The sequence below is a fragment of the Anser brachyrhynchus genome, assembly GCF_964034855.1.
Source record: "Anser brachyrhynchus genome assembly, chromosome: 15".
Taxonomy (NCBI): domain Eukaryota; kingdom Metazoa; phylum Chordata; class Aves; order Anseriformes; family Anatidae; genus Anser; species Anser brachyrhynchus.
In genome coordinates this window covers 8,804,084-8,818,817 of record NC_137733.1, presented here as the reverse complement: position 1 = coordinate 8,818,817, position 14,734 = coordinate 8,804,084, and the positions used below count along the sequence as shown (strand labels likewise).

General features: G+C 47.8%; 1 protein-coding gene across 2 annotated transcripts in view; it reads right to left on the bottom strand.

The window, feature by feature from the left end:
* XYLT1 (xylosyltransferase 1) overlaps positions 1-11,318 on the bottom strand; it is a 192,880-nt gene extending 181,562 nt beyond the window's left edge. For both annotated transcript variants that reach the window (XM_080557358.1, XM_080557360.1), the window contains exon 1: positions 10,802-11,318. In XM_080557358.1, coding sequence (XP_080413484.1) covers positions 10,802-11,044 — 243 coding nt within the window. In that variant the 5' untranslated portion in view covers positions 11,045-11,318. The remainder of the gene's footprint in view (positions 1-10,801) is intronic.
* Positions 11,319-14,734: the final 3,416 nt, after the last annotated feature.

Here is a 14,734-nt window from a genome sequence, read left to right as displayed (position 1 = left end):
CAGAAAAAACCTAACCACCACCTTACTAAGGAGATTTTTCAAACCACTGCAGCATCTCCCCCAGCCTAGCCATAGCAACAGGTGCAAACAGTTGGGGACACACCAAGGCTGCAGAGGCGGCCCTGGTAGCAAACAGGAAGCAGCCACACTAGGCAACTAAGTCAGGACGGTAACAGCTCAAAGGCAGCAGGCAAGGAAAATTAAAACGCGCAGGTTCATTCAATGTAGAAACATCCTTCCATAAAGGAGCTACTGTTCACCAAGCAGCTAATAGAGACCTGCAGTACTTCATTTCCAATTACATTAATCTGCTTCCTAAGCAACTATGCGATCAACACAGCCCATGCCAAGCTACCGAGGTCAGTGCTCTAACTCCCAGCACCTTCACACTGAGCCTTGAGCCACCTCTGCAACCACTGAGAAAAGCCCCAGAAATAAGAGAGAATTGCTCAGGCAGGAGGAAGAAGTAAGTACCCAAGATGATAGTAAAATTACAACGTAAAAGTTTGCTGCTAAGCAAAATGAACACACCTCCTTGCTCCCTGACTGCAGGTGGCTTAAACCACCAAACAAAGTTTGTTTTGGTGCCGGGGTTCAGATCCAAGTCTGCTTAGGTCTCTTAACTCAACTGGAAACAGAACCCAGACGTCCAATTAAATCCAGGACAGCACGAAATTCGAGGGCTTCCCTTCCACTTACCCAAGTCCCACACTCCACAAACTGAAAGCGACCACAGCACTCATTACAAACTCGGTGACAGTCGAAGAGCAACCGAAGTCTCTATGGGTTGAGATGGCCAGGCTGTCCAAACACACAGCCCTCCAAGAACTGTTCAACGTGCAAGACTTACTTCCCTCCTCAGCTACAGTCATTCATGAGCAAGCCCTAATTCACCTCCAAGTCTACATCCTCAACTAAAAAGTGAAAATCCCATAAAGGGCTTCAACTACAAAAAGAAATATCCTAATGATAACTTTTTGAGAGCCCGAGATAGTTGTTCGTTCTGACAGATCAGCGATGGTACTAAAATGGACAAAAAGGAACTGCTTTACCTGTTCAACACAAATTCCCTGCTGCTACAATTAGCAGGCTTACCTTAGCCTGAAGCAATGAATACACACCAGAGGGGTAAAGTCTAAGACTGGATTTTTACATAACTGTGTCAAACACGTTTAAACTCTAGTGAAATATTTTTTTGCTTGAATATTTGGCTATATAAAGACAAAGCTCATAGTTCCACATAAAATATATCTGGGTCAAATTCTGATGCATAGAACATGTGCAAAAACCCATGGATCCCACAGCAAGTACAGAAACAAAGTCCTGGGCTATGGGAACCTGCCCAAAAAGCGAAACAGATCTTAACCTTTCTCTGTATCAGTTATCCCCCAAAATGATGGCTCATTATGAAATGGACTTCCAGAAAATTCCTGTACTCTGAAAGCATGATAAACGTGTTCAGGCTTATCCAATTTTTAAACTTGTGTTCCCAGAGGTCCCACAGAGCTTTACAGCTCTTACTTTCTGAACTGCCCCACACAGAAGCTTGTCCTACAACCTAAAACCTGAGCTCTCTTTCTGCTCGTCACATCAGACATGGCTGAAGCCCCGGCGAGGGGAGCAAATCCCAGCACTCGCATGCTCCAGGTTCCTGTTGCAGCTCCATACAAGAGCGCCAGGCAAGGAGCAATGCTGTTTGCTTTCCTTAGGTGTCCAGGGATGAGAAAATCAACTTCAAAAGAAACAAAATAGAAAAATATTGTATTTTATATCTGGGGGGTAGGGGGCAGGGCATCTCTGCCTACAGCCTGGAAAATGAGCAGATTTGAGACTTTTTCTAATAAATAGTCGTTAATTACTTGCAGCCACTTGGCACAGGAGGTCAGGCAGTAGCAGCCTGGCTAGTGTAAGTGTTTAATAGGGAATTGGATTAAAGGCTTGGGGAAGCGCCATCACAGCCGCAGCGCTACCTGCTAACAGATCCTTCCCTCCAGTCGTGATACTACCAGGGCCTGACCTGGGCTTTTGGAGCACCAAGCCCTAATCGCGCTATGAAGACACAACAAACCACGCAGTGCTAACAACAGCGAGCCAGTCCCGAGCTCATCATGGCATTTTACCAGAGCAATGCTGTAAGCCACCATCACCTGCGCTGTTCTGAGGAGCTGGGCCAGGGGATGAGGACCAGGCCGAGGGAGGCAGCGCCCCGCCAACATGCACCGCGCATGAGCCAAAGGGCAGGATTTGAGCTATTTTCAGAGCATTTCACAACCCTGCTCCCTTCTCCCTCCACTCAGCAGCTCCGCCTGAGAGCCAGCTACAGTTATAATTACCGTCATAATTATTATTTTAATAAGAACCAATGACTTATCAAAATATTGCGCTGAAGGCTCGCACGTCTCTTCCTGTACGAGTGCCAAGAAGGAACAGCTAGTTCATTGCTGATGTACCGCTCCGTGTACGCCTTGAGCAGACAGCACCTCAAAGTTTCTATTTATGCAGCTGAGTGACTAAACTCAATCCAAGCGAATGCCAAAACGTAAGCAATTTGAGGCACAGGCGCTGTGCAGAGTATTATTACTCCGCTGGTACACACACTAACAGCTTTGTTTACTACACTGACTCCTCTTCAGCTTGTTTGCTTGGCTTTTACACAGGGTAGGCCGCGCTGCTGAACTGAGGTGCCTTCAGGTAGCCACCTGAACCCCTATTTATGTACTTAACATCTGTGTCAGGCACCCATGGAAAGTTTTATGCGCGTAAACAAGCCTGCAGGCATCTAAGTCAATGCAATTAGGGACCTACATGCACATTTACCTCCATCTTCCCAAATCTGGACCTCTGTGGGCACCAAGTCGCTATTTTTCATGCCAGCAGCAGATACCCTCGGTACATCTTAGCTTGCTAACAGCTTCTTTTCTCTTCACGTGCCTCTTCGCGATGACCCAGATGCAGCTCCCTGGTAACACGCCACCTCCATACAGAAGTTCAGTTTAAACATTCAGTTAAATGTAAACTTAAATAATTAGCAGATGGCCATTTAGCTAGTTACAGCTAGTCCAAGTATTCTGCCAGACTGAGGAAGAAGATTACTCGATTAAACAGGTAACTAACAGCCCAGCAGCCGCGGGGCTCTGCATCGAGTGTGCCAGCTGTCACCCCGGCAAGTTCTGCGACAGGACACAAGACAAAAGCACCAGGCTTGCACCTATGACACGAGCTTGCTCATTTCTCACAAAGAAAGCTTGCCATGGAAATGTCATTTTTCAGGTTTGTCTGTTCATTTCTCAAGTAAGGGTCAATGAGCTGGATGTAATTTCATGGAACTCACTTCCCTGTAGTCAATACAGTCACGACCTTCATTGCTTTTTCTTGAAGAAAGCCACCGTGTTTTAACTGAGCCATATGTCCTCCTCAATCAAGGAATGCAATTATAAAGAACAAAGCTAACTACAAACAGGCTGAGTTAAGAACAAAACCAAAGACCATTCAGAAATTCAGAGAGCATGAAATCCAAGACTCAGCATTACGAAAAGTCAGCGAATACCATCAACTGCGAGAAAAATACTCAGACTGCATCAACCTAACCGAACCAAAACGTACAGCTGAAGGACAAGCAAAGGCTGCAGTATGAAGTAAGAGTGCCCATGACTCATCCAACCAAATCCAAGTTAAATTGAACTTTGCAGTCTCATTCAGCTTTGTAGAATTGTTTTAAATAAACATTCCGCTTACTAATACCCTCTAATAATATAACTGAGCAGCACTGGAGGCAGTAGTGTGAAAACAAAATATGTGGGAAGCATTCAAGATCTGACCACAGAGTCAACCACGCTCTAGTATGAAGAGGTTTTTTTTTTAGCTTTTTTTTAAATACTACACTGATACTAATTTATTGTGAAGTTTAATTTCATTGCCACAAAAAAAAAAAAAAGGCAGTTATAGACACGCTATAAATAGCTGGTCCCTTGGAGAAATCCTCTAATCATCTCTAAAAATAAGGAGTCAGGTGCTTTAAGTGTCCTGTGCTGACCCTTTTGGTACCTCACGCTAAAGAATTAACTCAGCAAGGTTACACCACATACAAATTCAGTCAACATCACTTGTTGCTCAATTCTTACATCCACCAGGTTACAAAGCCTGCTCTCTTCACTTCTGGACCACACTGAAGCTTCTGAAAGCATCCAGCCCTCTGTCTAACGCAAAGCTGAGGAGTAACGCCACAGCAGTCAGAGGTCCACGAGGCAATGACAATCTTTTGCTTCAAAGCAAAGCCTGGAAATCTGCTTTACCTGCCTGGCCACAGCTGGGCAGCCGATGCATAATACTAATCTCTGGCTGACTTTGCTCTCAATTCATCCCCCCCATCAATCCTCTGACTCATCCTGCCCTTACACTGCCTAACGCCAATCACAGAGGAAGCGAGTGGAAATCACTGAGTCAGGGATCGTGGAGCTCCGTGCTGAGCAGGTAGGTGATGGCAGTACTACAGAAGTGACACCCGTGACTCGTTTTAAGCATTATTGGCTGTACTTACTATTCCGCTTGTAAGCTCTTCCAGGCAGGGACCTTCCCTCACATGCGTCTGTAAAGCTTCTAGTGCCCAGATGGTGCCATACAAATGAATAATAATTATATTTCCATGTAGACCATTATTGTGCCTAATGTAAATTACTTTCACTGATCCAAGAGGAAATCATTTTCTCATTTTGAAATGAAAAGAGAGAGTAAAAATAATGATTACTTGTTTGACGCTATTATTACAATGATAATTACATTTGTGGGTCCAGAATCCTCAGCTGGTGCACTGACTTCAGCGGAGCCATGCCAACACACGGCAGCTAACGAGCTGGTCCCAGTCTTTGCTGAACATCTTGGACTATTTCATGAGGACCGATTACTTCAAACCCACAACACTTCCGCGAAAAATGGGAAGTTAAACACGTGTTGCAGACTGGGGAGCAGAAGCAGTAGATCTGGTATGGGAAGGGGTGGCCTCCTGCATGGCACGGCAGGTCTCTCAGCAGAACTGCCATGGTCTCCCTGGCTCGTTCGCAGAGGTTCAGGTCTCCAGAGAGCTGAATTGCCTTCTGGAGGCACTCATCTCTCTCCATTCATTAGCAGCCTGGTGTTCGTGAGCTTCAGCCCAAGCCTAAGTGCTCAAAATGGGACAGCTGTGATCTCTGGCACCAAACACAGAAGGGACAAAGTCAGAGCTTGCCAGTGCTCTTCTCTGGGGGAAAAAAACACACAATTATCAGACCAAAAAGGACTAAGCCTAGACACCCAAGAACCAGAAATCACAAAACTCAAGGCTGCTTTAGCTACAGGACTCAAAAGACTTTGCAGCAAAGGTTACTGAGAGGAGACCGCACCAGGGCTCCAAGGCAGAGCCCTCCTGTCCAACGTGGGCTCCGCAGCACAGCCTCAGCGGCACATGGCTGGTGAAAACAACAGGAGGACTGGGCTTCCAGCTCTAAAAATCACACTCGAACACTTCCGAGTGCTACACCTATTGGGATCTGTGCTAATGCAAGCCCAAACCTGGCACTGTGGCAGTTTAAATAGTGAGTTTTACACCTGAAACACATTTCATACACATAATTTCCAACAAGGAGGCTGGAGAGGGGAAGAATGAAACTCGGCACACAAGCTATGGCTTTCTCAGAGGTACCTACACCAGCTAGCATGCCAGCACCCTGCTCTGCTCCTGCCCCTGCCAGAATCAGACACCCCATCAGCCTAGATCAGAAGAAAAAATACAGGGCCTTTGACCCCACATAGAGTCAGTGGAAAAGCTCTTGTTGAATCCACCCAAGTGCCAGACCTAATCTTAACACTGTAAAGTAAAATCAGGAAGTATTTGATTAGAATTAATCCTTGAGGTTATATAACTTGACTATTCTTGCAAATTAAGCTGATTTCTTGCTTTCATTGTACTCCTGTCTCTTCATCAAGCGCTAATAAGATGCTGTAGCACATATCATGGACTTTCAGTACAGAAGGGAAAAATATTTTGAAAAATAATTCTCAAGACAGATGAGAGATATGGCAGATAATGAGGGCCTTTTATACTAAAGAGTAACCATTTTGCAATACCTGACAGTAAGTAAATGGAATTTGTATGTCTCCTGTACAACAGCTGGTCTTCTCTTGCTTAAAAAAAAAAAAAAGAGAGAATGAATGTGCTTCTACTTCAAAGAGAACATCTGCAAAAACCCATCATACAGTAAGGAATTAAAGAAGAAAACAACAAAACACACACCAGTGGCCTGAAAAAGACTTCATATGGCATAACCAATTAACACAGATCCACTTCACATAATACCTTCCCACATCCCCACAGAAAAGATGCTTAATGAGGTAACTGCAGCAGGAGTCCATCAATCTAATTTGGTTCTAACACTCTTCTTAAATAATGCAAATATTAGTTCTCTGCTACTGAAAAGATTTGTTGCATTAAAATGTGCCTTGTTAAGTGCCAAGACTTTGTAAAATATCATTATGCGGCTTCCAGCTCCACATGTATTGTTCCCCCCACTTCCCATTTCAAAATAATTAGTTGTCTCCATTCTCCTTTGCCATTATTATTAAAGTCGGAGTGCTGGGTGATGAAGCTCCTGTTAACAAGCAAAACTGTACTTAATGGCCAAGTCAGTACTACAAACCTATTCTCTAAAATATATATCATTTTCAGCCACCCAGTAGCTCGATGCCATTAATTTCAGTCACCCTAAGGTGCCTTAGCTCAGCTGTTCCACCGACACCCACAGGTGTGCTAAAACCAGCGAGGACCTGGGCTCCAGAGCCTGATGCACTCCAGACCAAAGGCTCACATTAAGCTCCCCTGCACCTTTTAGGTCTGGACATTTTTCCAAACCCCTCCCATTTGTTGCATTCAGAGCTGAAACGAGTGAGGCTGCATGTCTGTATCAACAGGGGAAGAGGTTTAGGTAGGTGCCACCTGGCTGTGATACACCATATGGAACCTACTCACTGATGCAAGCAAACAGGCTAAGTTAGGGATGAAACCACTTTTTTTTTTTTCCTCCTCAAAGTCTCTTTCATTCTCTGGAGCTTAACAAGTCACTTAATGCTTATGTGCAACTCCTCATAGGACCTTGCAGCAAGGCTCCAGCACTGAGGCCGTGCAGGAACGCACCCGCTTGAGCCTATTCACCTGACCCATCCACGGAGTAGCAATGCACCCAGCCTAACAGTCTACAACCCCAGCAGGAGAGCCACCACCACGTTTCCCCCTGCAGAAAAGAAAATGAGAGGGAGAGGCACCAGATCCTCAGGACTGCCCTCCACAGCTCAGCTTTGGTTGGAATTGAAGCAGATGACACTCACTATCCCCAAGCACGCCTTCTCTTTGCATTTCCCAGTCCTGAATACTTCCAGCTATCAATACCTATATTCGGTGCCCTAGACAGCTTCATGCTGAGAGAAACATGCAATTTCTTTAAAGTGAATACACAACGTTTCAGGCTACAGAAAGGCTTCGATCACACACCAGCAGGCAACAGCTGTAATTCACGGGGCTGACACAGCAGCGACGCGCTGGCGTTCGGCTTTGCGGTAAGCAGGCAGCAGCAGGAACCCAGCGGTGCCACGGGGCCCAGGCACCACGGAGCAGGTACGTGGCCCCAGCCACCGCCTCCACCGAAGGATCCTAGAGCAGAGGCCGCAGCTGGGCGAGTGAGCACAGCCCCACGACGCACGGCTGCCTTGCAGCACGAGCCAGGGCTCCGGCAGATGCTCTGCTGTCACCTCCCTCTCATCACCAGCAGCCCCGGAGCAGGGATTTGCATTCCTCCTCCTTTCCTTCGGGCTCCCAGTGCAGAGCTCCCGCCAACAAGACTCTCCCACCACCCCTAACAGGCTGCATGAAAAGAGCCCGAGACCAAGCAGCGTGCTTAGAGTATTTTCACAGAATGCTGTTGCTTAATTCTTGCTTGTAATGCTTGAGTTCTGCAGAACAAATAAAGCTTGTGCAAAGGATGCCTAATAGCTGTAAAAATCACTCACGGCTGCAAGAACCCACTGAAGTCACTGCTACTGATACAATTCATGCTTCTTTACAGATATCTATAACTTGGTTTAATTAAATGCGAACAACCGCAGGAAACTGCTTATGAGTAATGAAAGCTCCAGATGCAGCTGGCCAGGGGATCCAGCACAGTAAATGTTTTCAGTTGCAAAACAGCTCAATTTAAAACTGTTTCTTCCTGCCAACTTGACAACTCATATTCAATTAGGCACAGGTACAGTGGCAATTTGTTTGTTTTCACTACAGTACAATGTTATTCTATTTTTCAAATGAAATGGCTTATTACAGGCATCTGACAGCATTTAATAAAAATCTGAATGCTTCTTAAACACTTGGTTCAAAGAGTGATGTTTCTTTTCCCACAGACACAAATGACCAAATCCTTGCACTACTTATGTCTGACTCAGTAAAGTAAAACACGTACCACAATTTTAGTCCTGTATGTAGGTCAGAGACAAAAATAATTTAAAAAAAAAAATACCCTAACCTCACATGGCAACTTTCAGACACAGGCTTGAGAAGAGCTATCTCCCACAAAGTTTGGGAGATCTGGTTTGCATAGCTTTATTTAGCATAAAGGCTCCTGTAAAAGCAGCTAGCCGTGGTACAGGCTCTCTTTGGAGCGAGAACAGCAACCAAACAGTAGGTCTCAGACAAACACTTAGCAGCCTTTTAAGAAAATACTCCCCAAAGATATTTTAAACACACCACTCCATTAACAAACAAAAGAAATATTAAAATTAATATTTTTTTTTGGTTGAAATGTGAGAGAGAGAAATCTGAAAAACACTTGGAGAGGCTCTCAGGCATGCTTAACCCAATGACATCTGGATATAAAGGCAATACTGTGCTCACCCCAGCCAGCTCCTCCAAGTGTTGCAAAACAATTTGATATACACAAACTATGGGAACCTTGGGTTGAAAAGGATAGCAACTTTGCTTGGGTGTTACATAAATTAAAATTTAATGTGGAAACAAAGCAGCAGGAAGAAGGAAAAAAATCTTCTTTCACACTGATTCTATATCGTGTAATTCCATTAAACCGAGATTTTCCTCATGGAACGAGTCTGAAATCAGAATTGGGCCTGCCTCTGAGACGGACAACGTATGCAGGGTTAGATCAACGCCATGTGCACGTCAGGAGCACCTGGGAGCTGAATCTACCGACTTAAGTGAGCCACCAGGTCGTTCGTGCAGAAATCGCCTCACACCATAACTGATTGCCAGGTGTTTAAGTGGGGGCTTTTAGGTACTGACCAAGTAGTTTAAGGGCAGCAGCTGTTTCCCAGCAGGTTAAACAAAGCCACGCATACCATAAGGTCATCCTGAAGAAACATTGTCCAATTGCCTCAACAAAGGGCTTGCCCTGGGCACGGTTCTTTACAGCAACACCAGCTGTGGGACACCCGGTGTCTCCCCACGAGGAGAAAAGTAGTACACCCACTGTGCGTTTTAAGACGCGTTTTCTACCAGGAGCCCCAGTGCTCCATCTTTAGGTCTTTGCTCGAATCTGTGTGCACGAAGCAGTGATTCACAGCTGCCGGCATCCAACCGGTCGCATCCTCCGTCCCCAGCACGGAAAGGATTAGCCAACGCGTTCAGCCCCAAGCGCAGCACCCGGCCCAGAGCACCGGGTGCAAACCGGCGACGGGGCCAGGGCATTTGTAGGACAGCTGCGGGCAGTGCTCATCCTGTCGTGTCACAGAGCCCACAGAGCAGGAGGATCTCCTAGAGACCCCTGAGTTGTGAGGTGCCGGGCTGGAGGCCAGCAGCCAGCCCCAGTACCAAACCCCTGACAGAGCCCAGCCCCCGTTAACCCACACGGAGAGACTCAGAAGGAAAAATGCTGAAGGAGAATGAAAGGAAGATGAACAAGTGAAAGGCTACACAGAAAAGACAGATACCAGTGCTAGAGGAAAACCGTGCAGTTTGAGTAGTTCCCTCATGAACACAGTAAGCACCAACCTAAGGTAATGCACAGAGACAAAATCTGAATGCGGTAAGCCAGGATCTTAAATTTCCCATCTCGAACACACACAAGGCCCTGCACACACAGGTACGTGCTGCCTTTCTGAAAAGTTGCCCTGTGTACCAGGGACAGAGCCCACGAGCTCGGACACAGCTCCAGGCACCTTGCCCTGGTCATTCCAGGGGCTCAGTCATCGCTGACCCCAGCCCCTGCTTTCTCTCTCAAGACGTAAAAAGACCAAAACGTACGCATACTTTAAATGACAATACAAAACTTATTTAACCTGAGCCTCCCAGTAAAAGGACTGCATGGGAAGCAAAGGCAGCTTCTCCAGAGCTGAAGGGCAGGCACCAAGGCGTGTGCTGGGCTGCATGCCGGCCGCCCTCAGCACCGCGCGGCTCCTTCCACCCGGCCGGAGCCGGGGACCACCCGGGGAGGCAGGCCCCCTGCGTGCCCAGGCCTAAAGGATTTCAGCAACAACCCGGGGAGTTTGCACGAGTACAAAACGAGACGTGATGGAGAGCGAGGGCACGCCTGCAGCATCCCCCGAGCTCGCAGATCACCGCGTTGAATCGCACCGGAGCCGAGCCCGCGAGCTTTTGGGGGCGACGAAGCCGCGGGGGGGAGCCCCGGAGGAGCCGAACCGTGAGGGCGAGGGGCTCCGCGGGGGGACAGCCGCTGCTCGGCGGCGAGGACGGGGCTCGGCGGCACCTGCAGGGCGGGCAGCGGGCGCCGACCCCCAGCACGGAGCCACCTCAGCCCGCCCTGCCCGCACCTACCATGGCCTTGCCGTGCAGGGCGCCGGCTCCGCGGCGCTGCGGGTGCTCCCGGTTCTCCCCGCCGGCAGCACCGCCGCGGTCTCTCTTCTCTCGACCGGCCCCTCCGCGCTGCTGCTCCTCGCCGGCGTCGAGGGAGGTGAAATTCCAGACGAGAAGGGTCTGCAGCAGCAGCACGGTGAGCGCCGCCACCAGCGCCGAGCGGGAGCGCCGCGCCAGCCGGCGGGCGCACGGAGCCGCCACCATCTTCGCCGCCGCCGCGCTGCCGAGAGCCGCCGCATCCGCCGCGGCGCCGAGTTTTCAGCCGGGCAGCGCCACACGTCAGCAGCGGGAGGAGGAGGAAGGAGGAGGAAGGCGGAGGTGTGCACCGCGGGAGGCGGCAGGGCTCGGGGAGAGAAGGGGGGGGGGGGGAGCCGGGGCGGCCCGCGGCCAGGGCGAACCCCGGAGCGGGGGTGGAGGAGGAAGAGGAGGGAGAGGAAGGAGGGCGGCGGGAGGCTGCGATGGGGAGGGGGAGGAGGAGGAGCGGCCGAGAGGGGCGGGGGGCTGCCGGCGGGCGAGCCCCGGCCCTGCTTGAGGGGAAGGGGCCGGGGAGGAGCGGGGCGGAGCGGGCGGGAGGGCGGCGGGGTGGGGGCGCGGCGGCTGCCATCTTCTGAGGGACGGCGGCGGGGCGGCACCTGGCGGGCGGCGACGCCCGAGCGGGACGGGGACGGGGCTTCTGCCCCTCGTCCCGGCGATTTCTGCCCCTCGTCCCGGCCCTCCGCCGGTGTCTTTTTGTCTTTTAAACCCAACGAATGGTGGTCTGTGTAATTTCGCTTCCTTTCCGTGAAGCGAAGGGGTTGGTGAGAAGGGCGAGGTGCGACCCCCCTCAGGCCGGCCGCGGAGGCAGCGGCAGTGGGGTGGCGGTAATTAACTGCCCGCTGGCACAAAAACTGCACTGAATGGATTACTGCTGCTCCCTTCTCCTCCCGCACTGGTATTGGCTTTCTAATCTGAGAGATCTCATTATCTGATGATGGTAGTGAAGCAGGGACTTTTCCTAATCTGCCCGCACAGTGCCTCCTTCTGTAAGCCCAATTCTGCTTTACACACCAAATCCAAAGGTGAAAAATAATATCTTCTGATAAAGACAATTGCTTTTTTTTTCTCTCTCTCAATGGCAGAAAAGTAAATTTTGCACAGACCGGTAGGATTTTGCTCGCATCAGAAGTAGTTCAGTTTCTAATCTGAAGAATAATGAGACAGGTATCAAGATTCAGAGGCATCCTGTGTTAAGGAAAAACTCACAATCCAGTGAGGCTACAAATAGTTTCCCAGGCTGTATCTTTTGTCGCAGTGTTACGGAAGAGGATGAAGCATGTGGCAGGTTAGACTTAAGAAGCACTGCTCCAGCATTTAGCTTTACACAGTTGTGCACAGTTGGACAAAGACTTTCCAATGTTACAATTAATTTCTAATAATCTCATGATCAGACAGATGTATGACATTTAGGAATAAATAATCTATTGTTCTTAACACGTGGTTTTTGAGTCTCCAATGGGAAATTGCATCTTTAAAAAAGACTGGCAAGGTATTGGTCTGTGCCTGGCAGTTCTGGGCCCTGGGGTCCTGCACCTGCCATTGGCACTGCTGGGTACTCACTCACTTCATGGTGCTCTGTCCTGGTGTGAAACCATTGATGCCAGTGCTGTTACTCCTCATTCACAGGGCAGCGAGATCTGAGTCAGGCCCAAATACAACACATGGTTTCCAAGAGGGTCGCAGTCAAGAGTATCTTTGACTTCATGGTATCTCTGAACGAAGAGGTCAAAACACGCTGTTAGTAACTTGCAGGTAAGACAGCACAAAAACCCGTGATCGTGTGAAGGCTGGCCATTGTCTGGCTCACCTCTGGTTCATGCTGTGGGACAGCGTCCATCTTTGCCATCTGTGGTGATGGCGAACTGCTCTTTATGGGCAGAGAGCCTGCGATAATGAATTTTGGCAGTGCCAGACTTCTGCACCAGTTGCACGCACATCAGATTTGCTGGCCACATGGCACAGCAAAGTGAATTGTCTGAACAAGAAAACTACGGAGATTCAAAGTATTCTCGAATACTTTTGATGGGACAGTCTACACAGCTTGGAATATTAATGGATACTTTTTATTCAAAATCATCAAATAACTGCATTATAAATGCACTTAAGCAAATTGCTGATAAATAGCAGACAGAAGTGCCTTCCATTTGGGATTAACAGGGTGTACCTTTTCAAAAGCAGCAAGAGGAGCTGAGGTCTTTGCATGGGGCTGCCCCATGCAGCCTTCCCTCGGGCCTGGAGAGGACAGGGGCTCAAAGAGCCACAACAGACAGACTTTGAACAGGCAGAACTTCAACAGAACCACCACAAGCTTTGAAGAGCTGTAGACGTTGAGGCCTGATTCTGTTCCTCTTCACCTCTCTCTGAAATGGGAGACACTCAAAATAATTCCACAGAAGTGCTAAAAAAGCAGAGTTCAACTATTTGGTGAGCACAGGTTCACAATAAGAAAAACGCCATGAACTTTGACACCTGAAGTACAAACTGTGCATGTTTCTGTGAGATGCTGTGTGCTGTGCAGGGGCACTGACTCTTCATTAAGCAGCAACAGGACATTTCTGTGTTTCCACTGCTGCTTCAAGATCTTCCCCAGAAGCATCACGTAACTAGTAGGATTTTTAACAGAAGCTCTTTTCCTCAGAGGGTTATAAATCTCCTTCCTGGTTACAGCCACTAGCAACACTACTCATTTCCATTTTTTTTCTCCACGCCCCTACCGTAGCTCTCCAGTGTGACGGCAGAGCTGATTCCTTCCTGTTAATCTTGGGCTGACAAGCTCACCGGTGAAGGTCACGATGTGTGACGATAAAACCACAGACAGCCAGGCACAGGGTGATGCTGCTCACTATAAAAGGAACACAGCAGTAGTTATGACCAAAGTTTGATCCATCTTTCCTTAAATTTTTAGGACCTACTGGAAAATTTCCTCAAGATTTTCAGGCAATTTTTATACAGAAAAATAGCTGTGGATTTTCTAATTTCTGTATATAATTACTGTGGCTGATTAAGGCAGTTGTGAGTAGCTGTGCATGCTCAGTCTTGTGTGTGTGCTACTGAAAGCATGTCTGGAAAGGTTTGTCTCCAAACCACATTAATTTATAGGCCATAGAGTTCTGAGTCTTCAGTGTACGGATGGGAGCCCCAGCAGGCAACACTTCTGCACTGAGCAGGGAGGGGAGCAGGCTTCCTCTTCGACATCCTCCTCCTCTCCCCCGTATTTACAGATATTATGTAAAATAGGAGAATGCAGAAGGTACAGCATTCATTTTTAAAACCATACTATGACCAGTGACCGCTAACTGCTCATAACATCCTTCCTCTGTTTCCAAAGAAAACAGCCGAATAGAAGTAAATAGCAGCATAATTTAACTATTTTTTTCTCTGTGCTATAATGGTTCAAACTAGAATGTAAAAAAGGCAAGATGGAGATTCTTGAGAATTTGAAGATGGAAAATATCAACGCAACAAAAATGGGAAAATTAAACTTCACAAATCCTAAGACTAAACTCAAATCAGAAATGACAGAAAAGTTAAAAACATAAAATGGACTTATCCTGTGATCACATTCATGAATAATGGCAGCTCAAGTGAGCTATGCTGCATCAGAAAAGACTTAATCTGTCTACATGGAGCACATTTGTGAGAGTTACCACTGAAAATTTCTGATGTTGCTCATGTTCCATGAGACTATTAGTGTCTAGCACAAAGTACAAGAGGGAAAATAGATTTGATTTTTAATAGAAAAGTATTATCATGGTTGCACTTAGCAGTCAAAGAGGTGATGTTTTAAGCAAGGAAAACTAATGTGACCTGGCTAATTTGCCATAAAATCCTAACAGATAATTGGCTTAACTGTTTTTC